The sequence below is a fragment of the Muscardinus avellanarius genome (assembly GCF_963383645.1).
Source record: "Muscardinus avellanarius genome assembly, chromosome: 5".
Classification (NCBI taxonomy): domain Eukaryota; kingdom Metazoa; phylum Chordata; class Mammalia; order Rodentia; family Gliridae; genus Muscardinus; species Muscardinus avellanarius.
The window spans coordinates 5,260,771-5,283,273 of NC_137790.1; the positions used below are offsets into that span (position 1 = coordinate 5,260,771).

The 22,503-nt window shown below is 43.8% G+C and overlaps 1 protein-coding gene across 3 annotated transcripts in view; it reads left to right on the forward strand.

Annotated features, from left to right (window-relative positions):
- Nucleotides 1-22,503, forward strand: part of DSCAM (DS cell adhesion molecule) — a gene marked incomplete at both ends in the record, with an annotated part of 734,316 nt that overhangs the window by 497,864 nt on the left and 213,949 nt on the right. For all 3 annotated transcript variants that reach the window (XM_080695506.1, XM_080695507.1, XM_080695508.1), the window contains one exon: nucleotides 6,932-7,105. In XM_080695506.1, the coding sequence (XP_080551632.1) occupies nucleotides 6,932-7,105 (174 nt within the window). The remainder of the gene's footprint in view (nucleotides 1-6,931; nucleotides 7,106-22,503) is intronic.

A 22,503-nucleotide genomic window follows, 5' to 3' on the forward strand; every position in this document is an offset into this window, starting at 1 on the left:
TAGGGTGGGAGATGCAGTCTCCTTAGGGTTCCGGGGTGGGGTCCTCTCCCAAGCTCCTCCTGTGATTGCTGACAGGGTTTAGTTTCTCACAGCCTGTTGGTTGGAGGCTGCCCTCAGGTCCTTTCTTTGGAACTTCTCCATAGAGAAGCTCAGATCATGGCAACCGCGATTCCCCAAAGAGAGGATTGGCAAAGGGTGGAAAGAGCACTGAGAATCTGGTCACTAGAGCTCCTTGCCAAGCACAGGCACCCACTGTGTGCACAGTGATTGAAAAATAAATTCTAGTTGCATAAAGACCAAGGATGCATTTGTAACATGCTTAGAAAATATTATGAAGAGCCAGACACAGTGGCATATGCCAATAATGCCACTTCTTGGGAGGCTGAGACAGGAGGATTGCAGGTTTGTGGCCATCCACAGATACTTAAAGAACCTCAGCAACTTAGTGAAACCCTGTTTCAAAACTAAAAAACGTTCAGAGGTAGAAGGCCTTGGGTTCAATTATGGGGAAGAGAAAAAGAAGGAGGAAGAGGAGAAGGAGAAAGGGAGGGAGGGAGGAGGGAAGAAGAAATATATTAGGAAGAATATAATTTCTTTAGTCTGTTTGAAATTTTGGAGAAAGAGTACATTGAAAAAAATATATATATATATCCAAGTACATTATATATATATATATATATATATATATATATATATATATATATATTCCAAGTAATATATATATATATATATACTTGGATTGCAAGCATGTGCCACTACACCTAGCTATTAGACTTATTTTTTTAACAGAGGATTTATAGAATTCTCATGTTTTAAATCCCAGAAGGTAAACTAGCAGATAGCTTTTATTGATCTTACTATTTTTAAATCATTCATTTGCTAATATATTCATTCATCATCAAGCAATTAAAGTCATTTGTGGACCTCCATATGTGCTAAGATTAAATTATACCACACGTTTCTGGCATCATTTTTTATTTTATACATTTTTATACATTTTAGTGTTTTCACTCCAAAGAATGGGCAGATTTAGGAATAAAAATTGTTTCACTCATTGAGTCTTACTTCATTAACTGTCCTGTGGCTGGTCCTGAGGAATCCAATATCTAGATGTGATAATAAAATGTTATGATTTTGTTTTAGCTTTTGCAGTACTAGGGATGGAACCCAGGGGCATTCTACCTCCAAGCTGCACCCCCAGCCCTATGTTGTTGTTGTTGTTCTTTATTTTGAAACAGGGACTCACTGAGTTGCGAAGGGCCTCCCTAAGTAGTAGCTGAGGCTGGCGGTAACCTTGATCCTCCTGTCTCAGCCTCCTGAGTGCTGAGATGAAAAGCACACGCCACCACGCATGGCAAAATGTTATGTTTTTTAAAAATTGCGTTCCTGGTTTTGAATTCTTAGTGAATAAGATGGAGTCTTAAGAATTTGTTTACTTAGAAACATTTAATAATATTTTATGCCGTAGGTAAATGATAATGAACTAATTTTAAAATGTTTGTTGGTGTTTGCTCCTCGCCCAAATGTTACAGTTATCCTGCCCTTATATTCCTTTGACATGTGTAGTCCCAATATCAGCCAATGGGGCAAGAATCCAAATTCTGCCCACAACCTGGTTTTGTTGTTGTTATTGGTGTGTGTGTGTGTGTGTCTGTGTGTCTGTGTTGCTGTCTGTGTACTACTGGGATTGACCCCAGGGCTCTCTACCTCTAGGCTATACCACAACCTTTTTTATTTTTTAATTTTGGAACAGTCTCACTAAATTGCTGAGGATGTTCTCAAACCTGCGATACTCTGCCTCAGCCTCCTAAGTATTGGGATTACAGGTGTGCACCTGACTCACAACCTATTTTTATAAATTATTTTTGGAGCACAGTCATGCTGCATACTTAGGTATTTTCTGTGCCTTCTTCATGCTTCACTTGCAAGAAGAGTGTCTTTAAAAATAACCATAAGGCATCTGAGCTTACTGTAATTACTACTGAGCCCTTCATAGAGAAAGACTGCCAAGACCTGTCTGAAAATATGGGATCTTCTCACCCATGAACATCCACCGACATGAGAGAACTCTGTACTTACTTAGATCTTCTTTAATTGTTTTCTTAAACATAATTTTCCATGAGCCAGAATTGTAACTGTTTTGTCCAATTTATCCTAACCACTTCACTTTTTGATGTAAATGTATCAACCTTTTAATTTCAGTTTCCAATTGCTTTTTCCTAGTATACAAAATAACATTGGCTTGAGCTTTGTACCTTGATATGGCATCCCCTGACTTTGCTAAACTTACCTTCCAGGTGTAGCAACTTTCTTATTGCCTCCTGTTATTAAAATATTTACGTAACCATGTCATCTATGAGTAAACAGTTATATTACCTTTTCCAATCTATATTCATGTTATTTACATATTTTATTATTCTTGATATAATCTTCAGAACAGTGTTAAATCAAAATACTGACACCATATATTCTGGTCTCTTTATTATCTTTGATGGAAAATAATTTATTATCTTTTATTTTCTTTGATGGAAAATAGTTTCCCAATTAAGTGTGATGCTCCCTGTGTGTGTCTGTGTAGATGCCTTTTATTCTGCTATTTCATTTGAATCCTATTTTACTATGAGATTTTCTCATGAATGAATGTTGAGTTCTATAAACTCTTTTTTTCTTTGTAACCATTGAAATGTTTATACTGTGTTTGGTTTTATCTGTTGACAAAATGCATTTTATTGTCTAATCGTTAAGTTTAAACCAACCTTGCACTCCTAAAATAGACTTCACAGGCTTGGAATGTATTGTTCATTCATGTGCTGGTAAACCTTGTTTAGTGTTTGGTTAAGGGCCATTCATGTCTGCCTTGTAGATCTTGGTTCATACTTCTCTTTCCTTACAAAGTATCTGATTTTGGTGTCAGGATGATACTGTCCTCCCAGATCCATTTGTTAAATATCCCTCTTCTTATATGTCCTAAAGGGCCTTTTGTAAAATTGGTATTAATTCTCCCTTAAATGTTGGAGAACATCTTAGCCAGCTTTCAGTCGCTGTGACAAAATACCTAAGGTAAACCAACTAAAAAGAGGAAAGGTGTATTTTGACTCAAGGTTTTAGTCCATGCACCTGGCTCTGTTGTTTCTGGGTCTGTAGTGAGGCAGGACATTCTGCAAGGAGGTCATGGTAGAAGAGAACTATCACCTCATAGTGACCAGAAAGCAGAGTGCGTGAGAGAGAGGGGCTGAAGATAAAACATACCCTTCAAGTGCATGTGTCCAGGGATCTATTTCTTTCAACTAGGCTCCTCCTCCTGAATGTTCTACCCTCCCCCACAGGGCCACCAGCTGAGGACACATGAGCACTTGGGGGACGTTCCAGGTCCAAACCACAACAGAACTCACTAGTAAAGCAATTTGAGGCCCTGATGCTCTCCATATGTTATAAACTTCCAATTCATATAATAGATATAGGATTATCAGAGCCATCCGATTTTGAGCAATCTTTGATAGTTTTCAAATTAATTTATCTATTTAACATAAGATGTCAGTTTTATTGATGCAAAGTTTTTTTTTGTATTTTCCTGCCGTTCATTTAATGTACATAGTAGCTGTAGTAATGGCCCTTTTTATTATAGTTGCTTGTAATTTCCAACTTTTATCTTTTGGATCAATTCAGCCAGAAGCCTACCTGTTATATTTTTTTTAAAGCACCGACTCTCATTTCATTGATTTCCCTCCACTGTTCTTTTTTATTTCACTGACTTTTCTTCCTCAGTGCTCCCTTCCTTCTTCTTACTTTGGGTTTTACTTACTCTTTGTGTAATACTTTCCTAAGAAGAGTGCTTGCATTGATTTGCAATTTCTTTTTCTTTCTTAAAAGAAACACTTGCTGTTATAATCTTCCGTCTACATACTACTTTAAGCCACATTCCACACATTGAAATGTTGTTTTTATCCTTTTTATTTAACCCAAAATATTTTTTCTAATATCTCTATAGAGATTTCTCCTTTGTTTTCAAGTATTTAGAACATTCTCAAATAGATATCTATTATTGACCTCATTTTAATTTTTCTGTAGAAGGAAAACATAATCTATATTATTTTCATCTTATAGAATTAACTGAAATTTGTGTTATGGCTCATAACATCACTTATTTTATTGACTCTCTTTGTTCATTCAGACTTCTATAACAAATTACCATAGACTTAACCAACAAAGACTTCTTCTCGCCATACTGGAGGCTGGAAGTCTGAGAAGAGGCTGCCAGTGGCACAGATCTGGTGAGGCCTATTGAGGGCTGCGGGTCCTGCCTCCTTGTGTTTTTTTTTTCACATCGTACAAAGAGAATCATTCCAGGTCACTTTTACAAGGGCACTAATGCCATTCACAATGGCTCTACCTTCAAATACCATCCCATTGGGCATCTCAATATCTGGATTCATGAGGCACACAGACATCTTGTCTCTTGCTGTGACTGTTCCACGGGCACTCGAAACTAACATATTTTCTCCTGTTGTCGAGTATAACCTCCTCTAAGTGTCAACTAAATCAAATTGACTGTGGTGGCATTAATGTCTTCTGTATTTCCAGTATTATTTCTTATACCCGTCTCTTTTTCTTCCTTTTGAAACTGTAATTACTCAGTATTCGAGCATTCATTATTATTCCAGAGCCCCAGAATGATCTGTGACACAATGTTTACTCTTGTTCTTTTGTGTTTTACTTGGGATAATTTCTCTTGATCTAGGTCACTCCTTTGTTATGTCCAATCTGTCTATAAACTTCTGTAAAAATTCTTTCTATATAATACTCAATATCTTTGTTTTTATAATTTTACCTATCTTCTTGTAGTTTTGATATTTTATCTGGCACCCTCCATTGGTTCATGCATATGAACCATAGTTATTAAAAGTCTTTCAAATCTTTTTAGCTTCTCCTGGTTGGGACCTGTTGACTGCTCTATGGTCCTTTATTTTTGCTTTTTTTTCATGTGGGTCTTGTAATTTTCTACTGGATTCAGGTCATTGTGTATAAGAAGAAGAGTTGAACCTGATGTAAGTTATAATTACTTCCAGTTCTTTACTTTCACCTGCTTTCTACCCAGGGCCTCTTTCTTCCATCATGTACCAAAGGTGAATAAGCTTGCATAGCTCCTATCTGATTTGGGGGCTTTTAACTCTTTGCAACTAAAATTTGCTCAGTTGCCTCTGACTTCAACTTTCTGCTTCATTGAAAGTGTGGTTTTGGAGATTAATAGTCGCCCCCATTGCTAGAGTGGAAGTGGCATTCTCAGCAGAAGTAGAATTCCTATTTTGTTTTGTCCTGTGTCCATTTTGCAGTTTTATTTTGATAGAGACTGCCTGCTACAGAGATTCTTCTTGCTCATCTTACTCCACAGGAAAGGTTCTCTTAGACAGATTACTAACTTTCTTTGTCTCGCTGTTGAGGTTCAGGTTCAGTGCTGACCCGTCTGAAGCAGAAATAGGAAAAGGGAAGGCACAGCCCTGGTGCCAAGAGCTTGAGGGACAGCAGTAGGCAAATTGCCAGCTGGGTATAGAGATGGATGGAGGGAGAAGTGTCTCCCCCTCTAGGGTCCTCAGATGCAATCTGAAACTTTCAGCTGGAGGAGTGTGGAGACAGCTCAGATGTTCAGCCCCCATGCAGGTCTCAGGGCTGGGAGCCAGCAGCTTCTCTCCAGAGCACACCCTGAGCCCACATTTTGGGTTCCTCTGGGAGGATCAAATCAAGTCCAACCCCAGGATCCCTGGACTCTCAGGTTAGAAATAAGAGAGCTTAAGGAGAGACTCACAAGGCCTGGACCACACTCTCCTTCCTAGCCCAGCCCAGTGGCCCCAGGAGAGGGCCAGCAGCCTCATGGGTTAATCTAAATTACTGTGTCCTAGAAACACCCCAGGGCCTTATTCCTCTGTTTCATTATTTCTAAAATGCTTTTCTCCAATAGTCTCAGATGGATTTCTCCCGAGTCAAATCACATCTCTGTGCACAGCATTTTCCACCTGTGTTTCTTTCTGCTCACCTGTGAGCACACTCGGCAGAGGTGGCTCTCACGCGGTGCTACCTTTAGACAGTGATGACACATGCATATGTAAATGACATGACGTGAGATCAACAGTGCACCTTGATTCTCTGCTGAACATGACCATGCTCTGAAGCGAAATCGGGCATGCTGGGTATCTCCTTGGGGCCTCAGATGCTCAGATGCAGATGCTCAGATGCAGATGCTCAGATGCAGTCAGTGAGGACTTGAAACACCTCCTCCCTGGAGCACGCTCCTGTTTACATTCCGATCGTGTCCCTGGAAATAGAGGGAATATACTTGGTACCATGAGATATGTCTATTTCAGTGGGTGTTCCACTGTGATTTCTTGAATAATTTATCAGCTACTTAACACCCATCAAATTCATTTTTTTAAACATGAGAACTATTTGTAAGTTCTCGTATTTTTAGCCCAGCTTCGAAATATTGCCATTTTAAATAAGTATGTTTCTCTGTAAAGAAGAATTTCAGTGTTGGAAGAAAAAAGATTGAGGTGTGTCCCAGGAATATCTAGTGTGAACTGCTGATGGTGTGTGTGTGTGTGTGTGTGTGTGTTTGTGTAAGGGTGTGTGTGTGTGTGTGTGTGTGTGTGTGTGTGTGTAGTGAGTAACAAGGGATTAAATCCAGGATTTTCTACCACTGAGAATTCTACACCATAACCCTTTCTTAATTCTTTAAATTTTGAGGCTGGGTCTCTCCATTTTCTGAGGCTGGCCTTGTCCCTGCAGTCCTTTTGTTTCAGCCTCCCAAGTACTGGGATTACAGGCGTGCGCCACCACGCCCAGCTCTGGTGACCTCTCGCAGAGTCTGGGTGGACTCACACTCCCTGTTTTCATCTTTATTCTCGTGGGCCTCATGGTTTCTCTCTTTCACTCTTGCCAGGTGCTGGGGTCCCCCAGTTCCAGCCAATCCCCCTGAATGGCCGAATCCAGGTTCTCAGCAACGGGTCTCTGCTGATCAAGCATGTGGTGGAGGAAGACAGCGGCTACTACCTCTGCAAGGTCAGCAACGATGTGGGCGCGGACGTCAGCAAGTCCATGTACCTCACGGTCAAAAGTAAGGAAGAAGAATACTTTGTTTTACCTACCTAGGTCTCTGGGGGCTTAGCATTTCAACTGTTTTTATGCACACCTGGTTAAAAGGAAGAGAAACAAGATTTGTAGATGTACTGTAGCAGGGTTTCAGAGTTTGCCATCCTAGAAACGCTATTGAAGAGGATGGAAGACATCCAGGCCAATCCAGGCCATTGTCAATAGATCACCTGGACCCCTGAGGTTAGGGCACGGAGCCACAATCTATTGTCCCTTCTGTTCCCATGTCAGGGTACCGCCTCCGCACAACCTAGCAGATGCGGGGCTTCTCCTCCAGCACTCACATTTCTTTGCTGGCGGTTTGACTGCAGAGGTATAATGGGTAGTCTATGCATGATCTTATTCTTTACAGGGCTACTTTTGTACTTTATGATTTACCAACTGGCTTGCTTATAGATTTTTAGGACAATTATGATCAAATAAAATATCTAGAAATGTCATGCCCAAACCAAATAATTGTAACCTGATGGGAAGGCGTAGGGCTGTGCTTCTTGCCCGTGCGCTGGCCACGGGTGTAAGGAAAAGGCTCTTCATGGTGACATTCCTTCCGCTCTTGGTACGTTACTCTAGTAATACCACCCCCAAGGGAAGGATAGAGAGAGGACTGACCTGCCCAGGGCCCTGCTCATTAGTAAACGCTTGTGTGGGGGAGACAGGGAATGGCTTCTGTCCATTTATAAGTGATTTTCCATTGGATAAACTCTGTTTTCTTCTTAACTATATGACTTTTTCTGGGCTTCCTCTGTTCTTGTTTTGTTTTGCTTTGTTTTGTTTTAAAATCATTCTGCTATTGATACTTTGGGAAGATCCCTGTCATATAATTTATTTGGAGGACTAGATTCTAAAAGTGAATTTCAATGATGTGTGTGTTTATATGTGTGTATGTATATAAAATTTAAAGTCTATGCTGAGCAGTGTCCATGCATCCTAATTCACAAGTGTTTACAGAGCTTATTATTTCCAGTAGAACAATTAAAATATCAAATTATTAATTTACAATTTTTTTGCATTGAGGGCCATATTGTAGTTCTGAAATGAGGCTGTTTGGAAATATATTGGATATTGCACATATCCAATATGTAATTTTTGCTAGGGTAGGTGTGTTAGGCTTGAAATAGAGTGACCCATTGCCCTCCGTCAGCAGAATCCTTTTTCTGCCAGAGGTTCTGTTTGACCTCCTCTCTTGCCCCTGCTGTTGGCACTCACAGGTCTTCACCCTAATATCTAGCTACATACATCACATTCTTCTTCTCTGGTCCTTGCTCTGTGAGGTGTCTAGGAGGAGAGGAAGCGCAGCCCATGCTGCTCCCAAATAGAAGGTGGGGAGCCAGGAGTTAGCCCCACGTGAGGCTCCCATGGTCCATGGTCACCCTGGCCCCACGTGAGGCTCCCTGCTCCATGGTCACCCTGGCCCCATGTGGGGTTCCCATGGTCCATGGTGACCCTGGCTCCACGTGAGGCGCCCTGCTTCATGGTCACCCTGGCCCCACGTGAGGCTCCCATGGTCCATGGTGACCCTGGCCCCACGTGAGGCTCCCATGGTCCATGGTCACCCTGGCCCCACGTGAGGCTCCCTGCTCCATGGTCACCCTGGCCCCACGTAAGGCTCCCATGGTCCATGGTCACCCTGGCCCCACATGAGGCTCCCTGCTCCATGGTCACCCTGGCCCCACGTGAGGCTCCCATGGTCCATGGTGACCCTGGCCCCACGTGAGGCTCCCATGGTCCATGGTGACCCTGGCCCCACGTGAGGCTCCCATGGTCCATGGTCACCCTGGCCCCACGTGAGGCTCCCTGCTCCATGGTCACCCTGGCCCCACGTGAGGCTCCCATGGTCCATGGTCACCCTGGCCCCACGTGAGGCTCCCTGCTCCATGGTCACCCTGGCCCCACATGAGGCTCCCATGGTCCATGGTGACCCTGGCCCCACGTGAGGCTCCCTGCTCCATGGTCACCCTGGCCCCACATGAGGCTCCCTGCTCCATAGTCACCCTGGCCCCACGTGAGGCTCCCTGCTCCATAGTCACCCTGGCCCCACGTGAGGCTCCCATGGTCCATGGTGACCCTGGCCCCACATGAGGCTCCCTGCTCCATAGTCACCCTGGCCCCACGTGAGGCTCCCTGCTCCATAGTCACCCTGGCCCCACGTGAGGCTCCCATGGTCCATGGTGACCCTGGCCCCACATGAGGCTCCCTGCTCCATGGTCACCTGGCCCCACGTGAGGCTCCCTGCTCCATGGTCACCCTGGCCCCACGTGAGGCTCCCTGCTCCATGGTCACCCTGGCCCCACATGAGGCTCCTTGCTCCATGGTCACCCTGGCCCCACGTGGGGTTCCCATAGTCCATGGTGACCCTGGCCCCACGTGAGGCTCCCTGCTCCATGGTCACCCTGTCCCCATGTGGGGTTCCCATGGTCCATGGTGACCCTGGCCCCACGTGAGGCTCCCTGCTCCATGGTCACCCTGGCCCCACGTGAGGCTCCCTGCTCCATGGTCACCCTGGCCCCACATGAGGCTCCTTGCTCCATGGTGACCCTGGCCCCACGTGGGGTTCCCATAGTCCATGGTGACCCTGGCCCCACGTGAGGCTCCCTGCTCCATGGTCACCCTGGCCCCATGTGGGGTTCCCATGGTCCATGGTGACCCTGGCCCCACGTGAGGCTCCCTGCTCCATGGTGACCCTGGCCCCATGTGAGGCTCCCTGCTCCATGGTGACCCTGGCCCCATGTGGGGTTCCCATGGTCCATGGTGACCTTGGCCCCACGTGAGGCTCCCGGCTCCATGGTGACTACCAGGTACCTTTGCGCTAAGGACAAGGTGATCTCACTCGTCGTGCTCATGTTCCTCTCTTGGAAAACAGGGGAGTGAGTTTCTAAACACAGCATCATTATACACTTTTGTTGTTGCTCTTTAAACTGCCAAGACAGCTTGAGCCTCAGCCTTAGCAGATGCTGTCTTTTCACAATTGCTCAAAGTCAGAGCTGCTAACCTCACCTCTAAGCCCAGGTATCTGTGATGTCCCATGAAGGACCTTTGAGATCATGTGAAAGATGTGTGCATCGTTCTGGGATAAAAACAGAGCCTTCATGATATCTCCAAAGGAATTCCTATTGCAAAGGCAGCGAGTGCCGCTCCAGAGCATCACTCCCTGTCGCCTGGGATGAAGACTCGCTGTGTGCTTCTCTTGCAGCGCCTCTCACAGCTTCCAGCTGAGACGCCAGGCCCAGGAAGCTATGCTTGGAGGGGCCCAAGGAGGCATAAGCTCCATATGTTCTCAGCAGTAGGCTGTGCTCTGTGCGGTCTCGGTTTTGATATTTTCTCACTTTGCCTTCATGTCCACACTCTGCTAAAACCTGAGGGTGTTTTGCACGACCCAGTGAATAAAAGAGATACAACACTGGTTATCGGGCTCCCTGGTCACACTGCCTGGGTTCCCAGACACATCATTTGCCCCCTCTCCAGTCCTCTGTCAAAGATACAGATAATGCCTCTCTTCTGAGGGAGTGAGTGAGTGTTTGAAGGTGGGGAGGGATTGCCATGTTTTCAAACCATCACAAATAACCACTTAGCAAAATGCTCATGAGGAGGAGGAGAAATAAAGTCAGCTACCATTGATACAGAGGTCAGCAATCTGTGGTTGCCATCATCTGTCTCAGATTGCACTTACAGGCCCGCCCAAATGCCTGTCAGAACATGAGGTGTCACCAGATTAAAAAGCCCTCTTTACAGCACTTCATAAATTCAGAATCCACCAGTCCCAACTTATCTGGCACATATACATGCATTTATATCCTTCATGCTTCTCACTAAACAGCCTTTGCAGTCAATAAATGTGCGGGTTTCATGAGATGTCTGGGTAGACAAGTGTAGTATGGTAAGTAGTGAGGATGTAAACCCAGTTGAGCGAGGTGATGCCTCTTGATGGCTGGAATGCCCCTTAATGGTTGTTATGCCCACCATAGCTCCTTTTGGGTAGATGAGCCTGTGATCCATCTAAACTTTTGCATTTCACTACTAAGTCAGCTGTTAATGATATCAGCTAAAGATTCCCAAGGCTAATAAAAAATATGTAAAATGGGAAGATTAATAAAGCAGACTTAGCCGGGCATGGTGGCACACGCTTGTAATCCCAGCATTCGGGAGGCTGAGACAGGAGGATTGCACAGGTTCAAAGCCAGCCTCAGCTACTTAGTGAGGCCCTTTGCAACTTAGTGAGACCCTGTTTCAAAATAAAGAATAAAAAATAGGGCTGGTGGTGTTGCTCAAAGGTAGAATGCCCCTGGGTTCCATCCCCAGTACCACAAAATAGATAGATAGATAGATAGATAGATAGATAGATAGATAGATAGATGGATGGATGATAGAGCAGGCTAAATTTGTTGCCTGCTTTGATTTCAACCCCCCTCCTTCATCAGTGTTCAGAGTTGAACTTTCACCCCTCCTAAATTAATATGTTCAAGCCCTAATGCCCAGTTTCTCAGAATATGACTGACTATATATCGAAACGGAACCTTTGCAGATACAATTAGCTCAAATGAGCTTTGACTAGAGTGGGCTGGGCCCGCTTAATCCAATATGACAGGTGCCCCTATAAATAGAAAGAATTTGGATTTAGAGATGCAAATTGAAGTTATACTGCCGACAACCAAGGGAAATTGGTGAGGCAAAGGAGCTTTCCTAGAAGGTTTAGGGGCATGAGCCTGCCAACACTTGCTTTTGCACTTCTGTCCTCAGAACTGTGAGACAAGACATTTCTGTTGTTTCAAGGAATCAAACATGTGATACTTTGCTGTGGCAATCCAAGTATATATATTCAGGGGTAATAGAACTCCTTGGAGTCTCATGTTGAGGAAAGTGGCCCATAATCTGTCAAGACCAGTGGGTGTGCATCTCACCTTAACCAATCAAGAGAATTACATCCTCCTCTTAGCACATAATTGATGTAAGAACGAGCATGTGACCTGTCTTAAGACTCCCTTGTGCCCAGCAGCCAAACAGTTGTTTTGGCCGGCCTGGGGCATCTCAGCTATGTCAGGGTTTCCCATCCCTGGGCCTTCTCCCGGGGTGGTGTTGCTGTCCCTGTCTTGGGTTGGCTGTCACCCTGGCTCTGGGGTCTGCTTGGATGCCGGTGTTCTCTTTTGGTCACTGTCTTGCTGCTCTTGGGCTGGTTGCCCCTGGTTAGTCCTGGCCTGTTGCCCATGCAGCGGTAGTCACTGAGCAACCCCTAGTGTCTGGGACAGTCACAGATGGGTAGAAAATGAGATGCCAGGCAGAGAGTGGACAGAAGTAAGGAGATGAGGGGTGCACAGCTTTTGGAGAGAGGATTCCAGGTAATGGAACAGGAGCGTAAAGGCTAGAGGTGGAAACTTGTTGTGTTTGGGGGGCAGCAAGGATGCCATTGCTCTTGAAAAGTATGTGCATATATGTAAATATATGTACATGTGTGTATACATATGTATGTGTCATGTGTGCATGTATATGTTGTGTTGCACACACATACAATCTAGGTCTTAAATCTGTTCAAACACTCTACCGTTACTATAACACTGAGGTATTTTTACTCTGCTCTAAAGGTTTACAAAACTTTATGTAACTACATGTAAAGGGTCCCCTTGTTCCTTTTGTGTCATTATAAGAATGTTATTTTTTATCCCCCTATTTTCAGTACTGATATTCTATATTTTCCATTGAACTCTTTAATATTTAGGAATTATTATGATGAAATTTGTAATGATACTTTATCTTTGACATATGAATAGTAGTTCTAATATCATTTAGTGAACAGCCCACCTATCCTTACTTTTTGAAAGTGTCAATTTCATTTTAGAGAAAATATTTAAGAAAACATCTCTCAAAAGTTTTCTTAGTTTTCCCAATTACTATCTGTGTAGCATGAGAGTGGCACATGCCTTTTTTGTGCCTTGGTAATTTAATTCTACAATCATCTTGGAGTTCTATTATGGGGCTTAAATGAATTGGTATAAAAATATTAATTCTTCAGGACAAGGAATGATGTCAGTTCCTTCTCACATCATATATAGAAGCTAACTCAACAGCAATCACTGGCCTAAATGTAAAATCTAAAAAAATAAAACTATTAGAAGAAAACATTGGAACAAATCTTGGTGTCTATGAGTGAGACAGTGGATTATTAGCTATGACACTAAATTCATAAGTGCCAAGGAAAAACACGACTTAGAATTTACAAAGATTGGAGTATTTGTGCATCAAGGAAATAAAAAGACAATCTATAGAATGGGAGAAAATATTTCAAAACCATGTATCTGCTATGGGACTCATATGCAGGACATTTAGAACTCAGCCATAGAAACAAATAACTTATAAGTAGAGAAAGGACTTGAAAAGACATCTACTTAAAGTAGATACCCAGTGGCCAGTAAGCTTGGGAAAAGGGGCACAGCATCTGTCACTAGGAAACAGAAAGTCAAATCACAATGAGATATCATGTCTCACTCACTAGGATGGCCAATCACAAAGTACAGTCATGCATGGGGGCGGGGCGGGGGAATTGGAACCCTCACACATTGCGGGTGGGAATATAAAATGGTGCAGCTGCTTTCAACAATAGTTTGGCCGTTCTTCTAAAAGTTAAAGATGGAGTTATTACATAATACAGCAGTTCCACTCAAGAGAAATATATCCAGAAATACAGTTATGTACAGAAAATTACGCCTGAATGCTACCCATAATAGCTAAAAGATAAACAACCTAAACATTCATCAACTAAAGAATGGATGAAAGAAGAATGGTTTACCACACAGGGGAATATTCAGCTATGTCAGCTGTACAAACAGATGCAGTGACCATATGGATTAGTGAATGCTGAGAAGAATCTGCTACACGAAAAAGCCAGGTGCAAATGGCTATATAGTGTGTGACTGTGTACAAAATGCTTCAAACAGGCAAATCCAGAAAGACGAAGAGTAAGTCGGTGTCTGCCAGAGGTGGCAGGATGGGTCCGTGGTGAGCTTCTGCTAGTGATCACGGGTGTCATTTGAGGTGATAAGATGTTCTGGAGTTAGACATCAGTGATTACTGCACAACTCAGTGAATACACTAAAAAAAAAAAATACCACTGAACTGTATGCGTTAAAACATGACTTTTATGTTATGTGAATTATACCTCAATCAAACTGTTTAACAATTTCCAAGACAGTAACTTCTAATGGGGATTAATAGTTTGGATTCTAAAGTTAGATTATCTGGTTTCAAATCCCAGTTCTTGTGCTGATTAGTTGTATGACTTGGAAAAATTCTAGAGCTTTCCAAAGCCTCAAGTTCCTTATCCGTAAAAGGAGGAGGGGAGACTGGTCACTGCTGTATTTTTAGAGTTATTAGGATTAAATCTTAGGAAATATTGAAAGCATAATATCTACCAAAGAGTGAAGGCAAGCTCTCCATTAGTGGGAACTACTGTACTCATACGGAAAATGCTCATGTATACTTCTATGCTGTTTTATATTTAATTCCCATACCAGTATCACGTGGTTTAAGTAATTATCTTTTTATATTCTGTTTAAGTCACGGTAGGAAAAAATCTGCCTCTCCCCTGCCTCCTCTTTTCAATCCCCCGTTATTTAATACCCAAAAATATTAAATAAAATATTAAATGAAACACATTAAATTAAATTAATACTCAAAATCATGAAACCATCCCATTTCCCTAGTATTCTTGTATGTACCTTAGTAAAAAAAAATACAGCTTTCTCTAGCTGGCACTTAAATATATTTTATAGTTTTTTCTCACAGACTTTTGGATTCTGTATTCCATTTTAAGGATGTTTTCTTTTCTCTTTTCCATATACCCTAATCTCGGATTCTTTGGGTTTCATTCCATTGGATCCTAGTCATCTTGAATGCTTCTGGTATGTTGATAGTCACACTGTAAGGTGACCAAAGGCAAGGAGGCTCCAGGAAACAGGCAGAGCAACTCCCGAGCTGAGAGATGACAGGTTCATGTATTCATTCAACAAGCGGGGCATCTGAGCTGGGGTCTCCGGTTCACTGTCCTGCCCCATTTCATCACTGCTCTCCCTCCGCATACACGCAAGGGAGCACAGAGGATGCATTCTGGTCGTGGGAGAGGTCACACTTCATGGGAAACAGTAGGTACCTGCACATGAGGTGCTGGGATGTGTTATATACCTGAAAAAGTGAGTGGTGGGTGATTTGGGGGAAGGTTCAATGAAATATTGCTTAACTATTAAATGGATACTGTGAGGAAGTGGGGGTGACCCTGCCACTAGGTATTGTAATAGATTTGTATCCTTGCAGAAGGGGTATGAAGGGTATTTTGTCCTTGAAGAGGAAAATGAATCCAGGGGAAAGACATGGGAGGGGTGAAGAAGCGGTGGTCACTCCCGGTGGCTGGGAGAGCAGGTGTTTGGTCAGATCTGTGACTTGTCTGGACAATGGTCACGCTCTCATCTGTTCAGACATCCCCAGGGAGGGGGCCTGTTTTGCTACTGAGCCATCTTGGTGATAGAGTGGTCTTTTCTAAAGTTGGGTGTCTCATGACACTATCTTAAAGGACACGGAGGCACAGGTTGGGGGATTCCTGAGAAGCTTCTGTAAGCTAGGGCTGCTTCTTGACCCTCTCTTGTTTTGCTTAATCATTGATGTTGAGTCATCGATTCTAAGAGAATCCTTCTTTAAAAGGATGCAGAATTTGACACCTAGTTTTGCTTAGCCTTAACTGAAGCAGAGCAACTCCATCTAGATGTCATCCTTCAGGGTCACTAAAACAGTGTCCTGCAAGCTTAACTGAAGCTACTTTCTCTACCGTGGACCTGGGAAACAGGTACATGGATGGAGGAAGCTTCCAGAAAGGTGAGCCTGGAGGTTTCCCTCTGATAATCTATTTTGTGGAGAGTGCAAATGTGCAGGTGCCTGGGCTCTGAGGCACACTTTTCCCTTGAGGACTCCCAGATGGGACCCACTTTAGGGACAGTCTGGGCTGCTCATGCTAGGATATATCCAAAGACAAAATCCCCAGAGCAGTCTCCGACATACATTGGAATGCATGTCAGGAAGTGTCCATGGCTACCAGGGCAGTGTCCTGCCATCTGCTCCCTGCAGTTCATCCATAGCTGAGGCAAGAAGGCAGAAATAGGTAGAATCAGTTGACCTTCAAATGTACTGTCTGGCCACCTATTCATTTAAATCTCTACACCTGTAAGCCAAAGGATTCCAGAATCTCAAGCTAGATGTCCACATCTTTGTGTCCATCCACTTTGCTATTCATGTCAAGGCCCATTGTGGGACAGTAGAGCCCACATATGCCTAGGCAAATAAGGAGCTCTTTATTCCAAAGCTGGGTGAACAGAGCAGGCTGCTCGAATGTTGACTAATTTGGGGCTCTAGAACTAAAACTTTAATTGTCAGTATGTTGTATAATAAAGCCAAAAGAACTAAACAGGAGTTTTTTTCTTTTGTACTAGCCATTGAACCCAGGGACATTCTACCTTTGATTGATACCCCTAGCCCTATTTGTTTGTTTAAAACAGGCTTTTTCTAAGTTGCTGAGGGTCTTGATAAATTACTGAGGCTGGCCTTGAACCCACAATCCTCTGTCTCAGCCTCCCAGGTACTAGGATTATGGGATATACCACGGAGCCCAGTTTACACAGGATTTTATTACCATCACAGAGGCATTAGTTGAGAATGGCTGTGTCTCAATACTTCCATTCTCTCTAAAGAGAGCTGTAGGGTAAATAGTGTTCAGCTGATTCTAACCTTCATTTTTGTGTTAGTCCATTTTTTGTTACTCTAACAAGATCTGGATAGCTTATAAAGAAAAGGGGATTATTTAGCTCCTGTTTGGAGGCTGAGCATTCTAACAACATGGCACCGACTCTGGTGAGGGCCTTCTGGGCTGCATCAGGTCATGGCAAATGTCATCATGGTGGGAACATGTGCAGAGGGAGAAATCACATGACAAGACAGGAAGTCAGAGAGGCCAGGGAGGGCCCAGCCTTACTCTTTGATTACAGCCTTTTTGTAGGAATTTACTAGGGTCCCAAGAGAAGGCAGCACTTACTTCTGAGTCAGTATCTCCAATTATCTAAAGATTTCCCACTGGATCCAAAAGGTTTCACATCACTTCCCAACACATCCACATTGAGGACCAAGCTCCCAACATATGAGCAAACAGATCCACGCCAGGGCAGTCTTCTCCCCAAGGAAGTGAAGACAAGCCTTAGCTTGTGGGCCCAGAGCCATTCTTGTCTTGGGGCCCAACTTTCATCTCTGGGTGGAGCATGAGATCTGATTTGTACTGGGAAGCCACCATCTTATGTTCTCTTGAACTCAGCTGCTATACTTGTTCAGTTGGAGTCTTCATTATTAATGATGAGGGAGGAGGCCACATACATTTCAGGGGGAAGGCACAGCAGAGGGAAGGCTGAAGCAGTAGGCAGCTCTGTGTGCTCTGCCAATAGCACCACTAAAACAGAAGAGCGGAGTTCAAGGAACAGGCTGTGAGATCCTTGCAGGCTGGTGAGGACTTGGCGTTGCACTCTGGGTGAGTGGACAGCCTGTTCATCTTTTTGTTTTTCTCTAATGAGAATGGATGGATGGAAGATAGATAGATAGATGGATGGATAATCAGCTTTTTAAAGAAAATTAAACCACAATATATCTACTGACATGCCTTTGCCTTCTGGTTGACAATAGCCATGGCTGTCTTTCTGGGTGAACACTTATGGCTCCATCTCATTTTTTGTACTTGGTGCAGTGTATTTCACTGTGTGGTCAGTCAGCATTTCCATAAATGTTCTTTTAGGGGACATTCGACTTGGACACATCACTGTATGTTCATGTCATTTATAACAGCCTCTATGGGCTGTATGAATGGTGGGTTCCCAAACTCTCTTGCAGCAGGAAGGGGTGCAAAAGAGAAAGAGAAGGAAAGCTGAAACCTCACCCCAGAAGATCCTGTGAGATGAAGGATGTTTTACAATATTTATTTTTAGGTTTTCCATTGCTTCTCCACTTTTCCTATGCTGCTGAAAGCCACTAAAGAACAATACTTCCTCTCCAGAGATGCGGGTCAGACGCCAACATTTCTGTGGCTCATTTATAGATTGGCTTCAGAATGGGCCATTGTTAGAAAAATGGAAACAGAATGGAGTCAGAAAGTGCTTTGCAATTCAGAGTCTATAGCCTTCCATCCCGAATGTGAAAACAGAGGGGAAAGCGCATTTGCTCAGGCCCTGTTGACAATACGGTGAAGGAAGACACCTTTCTCTGCAGGAAGAATGGTGCGGGAATGGCATTCTGTGACCGCAACTGCATCACTAAGCCCATAATACTATGGCTGTTGTCACTGTCCACACCCTACGCAGCCAGCTCTGCATTACCTTGGCAGTGCGGCGGAGGCAGGAGAAAAGACAAAAATAAGTGCATGGCCATTACAAAATAAGGCTTGCACTTGTCTCCGCCATTATGTTCTGAGACCTCTGATAAGCCTTTCTCCTGTGCCACTGTGAAACCATTTCCACATCTTAAAAATTGCAGCTATAATTCTAAGTGATTCTTTTCTATTTATTCAATCCTGTCTTCAGATATAATCACCATAAAAGGTTGAGTATTATGTATTAAATGATAAAACACAGCCATGAGGATGGGTACACATCGTGTGTGTGTGTGTGTGTGTGTGTGTGTGTGTGCACGCACATGCGTATTTGTGTGTACGTGCATATTCTGCAAATATCACTGTTTCCTTTTCTTTCTCACCCCCTATTATAAAACTTAGGATGCACTGACTACTTGTCATAGTACTGAAGTTTTGCTAACCTGATATCAGAGTAAATTCCAGGACACTGAAGAGATTGGTGAACATCACCCAAGGACATCGTTTTCTCTTTAGGCACGATAAGGATGTGTTTCTAGGTTTATTCAGGAGAATTAGATCATCTTCAGGGGAAATAAGGCTGTACTATTATCTTGATTTGGGGATTAAGTATAGTTTAAGGAGATGTGCATGGGCACCGTGTTGACAAAAGATAGATTTGTGACAGCTAATTCTATGTCAAGGTAGCTATAAATGGTGCCCAGGCATTTACTCACACAGCAGCCTAGATGTCGCTGTGAAGGTACTTAGAGATGTGATTAACATCTAAAGCTGTGTGCAGTGGCTGCACCAATTGAAGGCCTTCAGAGAGGGCAGCCTGAAGTCATGGAGAAGAAGGTGCTTCATCACCTCCAGCCCACCAGCAAACCTTGAAAATTGCAAAATTGCCAATCCCCAAAATCGCATGAAACATAAATCAGTGGCTCTGTCTTTTCTCTCATTCTCTCTTTTTTCTCCTATTGCTTTTGTTTCTCTGCAAATCCCTGAATAATAAAGACTATGGTATAAGTGGCTGGAAGTGCAGGGAGGACTCTATCTCCACGGCCAGGCCGTGCAGCATTAACGACTGAAGTATCCCTCTAGCCACATTCCACATGCTCAATGCCATGAAGCATCCCTGTTGTGTACAAAGACAAGAGCCAGACTTTTATCTTTGAATGCTCAGAGCATGCTATCTTTTAATTTGGGAACAACCAATTTAAAAAAACTCAAGTCATGCTGGTCATGGTAGCTCACACCTGTAATCCCAGTACTTGGGAGGCAAAGAGAGGAAGATCTCGAGTTCAAGGCCAGGCTCGACAACTTAGAAACATAGCGAGGTGCTCAGCAATCTGGTGAGACTCTGTTTCAAAATAAAAAATAAAATCAGTTTAGGGCGTGTAACTTAGAGGTAGAAAGCCCCTAGTTTCAATCTCTAGTAAGAAAGACAAACAACAAGAACAACAACAACAAAATAAGCCCAGAATATACATCGGGTACTAATGTGTTAGTTCTCTCTAGTGGTCATGACAAATTGCTACAATTTTAGCAATTTAAAAAATATCCTTAGTCTGGGGTTGCAGTTCAATGGTAGAGCATGTGCTTAGGATGAGCGAGTCCCTGGGCTACATCCTCAGGACATGCAAAAAATGCAGAACCTTTTGTCATCTCAGAGTTGCCTAGTTTAGAAATACACTTTCCGTATCACAAAGCTGAAATCATTGTGTCCACAGGGCTGTTCTCGTCTCTGGTGGACCTGGGGCAAGCCATTTCCAAGTTCTTGGTGTTGGAACAGAATTCTGCCCAGTGTGCTATAGGACTGAGACCTCACGTCCCAGCCAACAGCTGGGGCTGCCTGAGCTCAGAAGCGTCTTTCTATTCCTGCACATAACCACTGGCATGAGCCAGTGCGGAGTGAGTCTCCTTGGAACACATCCAATCTCTCTGACTCTCCCACCTTGCTTCTCCTGTACCTAGGTGGCTTATTCTTTGGCTTCCTCCTCCCACTTCTTGAGGCCCAGATGATTACCCTGGGCCCCAGCCTGCATCGATCAGGTTTCCATCACTGTAACAAATACCCAACATCATCAACTCACAAAGAGAGATGGCATATTTTGGCTCCTACTCTGAGAAGTTTCAGTCCACGAGCACTTGACCCATGGCTTTGGGGCCTGTGGCGAGACAGTGTGTCATGGAGAAACCATAGGGCAGAGCAAAGCCAGCCACCTGCCTCATGGCCAGGGAAAAAAAGAGGAAGAAAAGAGGGGTTGGAGTCCCACTGTCCCCTTAGAGGACATGTCCCCAGTAACCTTAAGATCTCCTACTAGGTCTCACCCCTTAAAGGCTCCTCTGCCTCCTAATATCAACGACCCTGTAACACATGGGCTTTTGGGGGATACTCAAGATCTGGATGATAGCATACCCACACAGTTCAAGATAGATGATAGATAGATAGATAAATGATAGATATAATTTTTGTGGTGCTAGGGATTGAACCCAGGGGCATTCTACCTCTGAGCTATACCTCAGCCTGATTTTGAAACAGGGTTTCACTAAGTTACAGAGGACCTCACCAAGTAGCTGAGGCTGTCTGCTAACCCAGATCCTTCTGTCTCAGAAGTACTGGGATAACAAGCATGTTCTACTATGCCTGGCTAAATATATATAAGTCAGCTGATTAGCGACCTTGATTCCATCTCCAAAGTACCTTTTACTTTGTAAAGTAACAGCCTCACGTTCCACAGATTAGCACATGGATGTCTTCTGGGGTGCTGTTATTCTGCCTACTCTATCACGAGGGAGGACTGTAGATGTCCTTGTCTTTGAGTCCTTTGCAAATTCAGTCACTGTAGTGGATCATGCATAACACTGTCTGAAACCATAATGGAGAGTGTCGGAGTAGAATCTGAGTTCAGGAATCACAGGGCCATGGAACAGGAGCCATCTGACCCACTGTTACATGGCCCACACTGGATCACTCATGGCAGCACACACCGTAGACAGTGGGGGAATGGACAGGTGAACACAGAGGAAAAGTGAGTGAACAACCAAAATCAATGGATTCGTCTCCTCAGTGGGATGGGACTCCCTGTGGGATGGGATTCACGGTTTTATTCCATAGCCACATGCGGGAAGCATACTCTGTACTCCAATCAATGCTGGGTCCCAGCAATGCCACAGTGAGCAGATCAGAAAGACTTACTCTTGAGCCAGGCATGGTGGCGCACACTTGGAATCCCAGCATTCGTGAGGCTGAGACCAGAGGATCACGGTTTGCGGACAGCCTCAGCTACTTAGTGAGGCCCTCTTCAACTTAGTGAGACCCTGTTTCAAAACAAAGAATAAAAAATAGAGCAGGGGGTGTACCTCGAAGGTCGAATGTCTCTGGGTTCCATCTCCAGACCCGCAAAAAAGAAAAAGAAAGAAAGAAAGAAAGAATGACTTACTTTCATGGAGTTTATGGTATGACACTAACTATAACCAGGTAAATAAAGGTGTGATTGAAAACATGTGCTAAATGTTATGAAGGCAGTAAACATATCATATGGAAGATACGCATGTCAGTTTTCCGTATCTGTAACAAAACACCTGAGAAAATCAGTGCAGAAAGAGCATAGGTTGACTCTGACTCCTGGTTTGAGAGGTTCCTGTCCATCCATGCCTGCTTGGCTCCATTGCTTTGGGGCCTGTGGTGAGGTGGGACCTACCAAGACTCCCACCAAGTCTGGTTGAGCAAAGCTGCCCCCTTTGAAGTGGCCAGGAAGCAACGAGAGAGAGAAAGAGAGGAATGGGCAGGGTCCCAATGCCCCCTTCAAGGGCATGCCCTGGTGACTGGCCTTCTTTCCAGCTCGTCCTAAAAGGTCCACCGCCTGTCACTAGCACCATGGCTGGAGAGAAAGCCCTCACTAAATAAGTCTTGGGGGACAGTCACTATCCAGACCATAGCAATGAGAGATGGAAGCTGAGTTTTTAGTGCAAATGTGAAAAAGAAAAATATTTTCTTAAGCTGA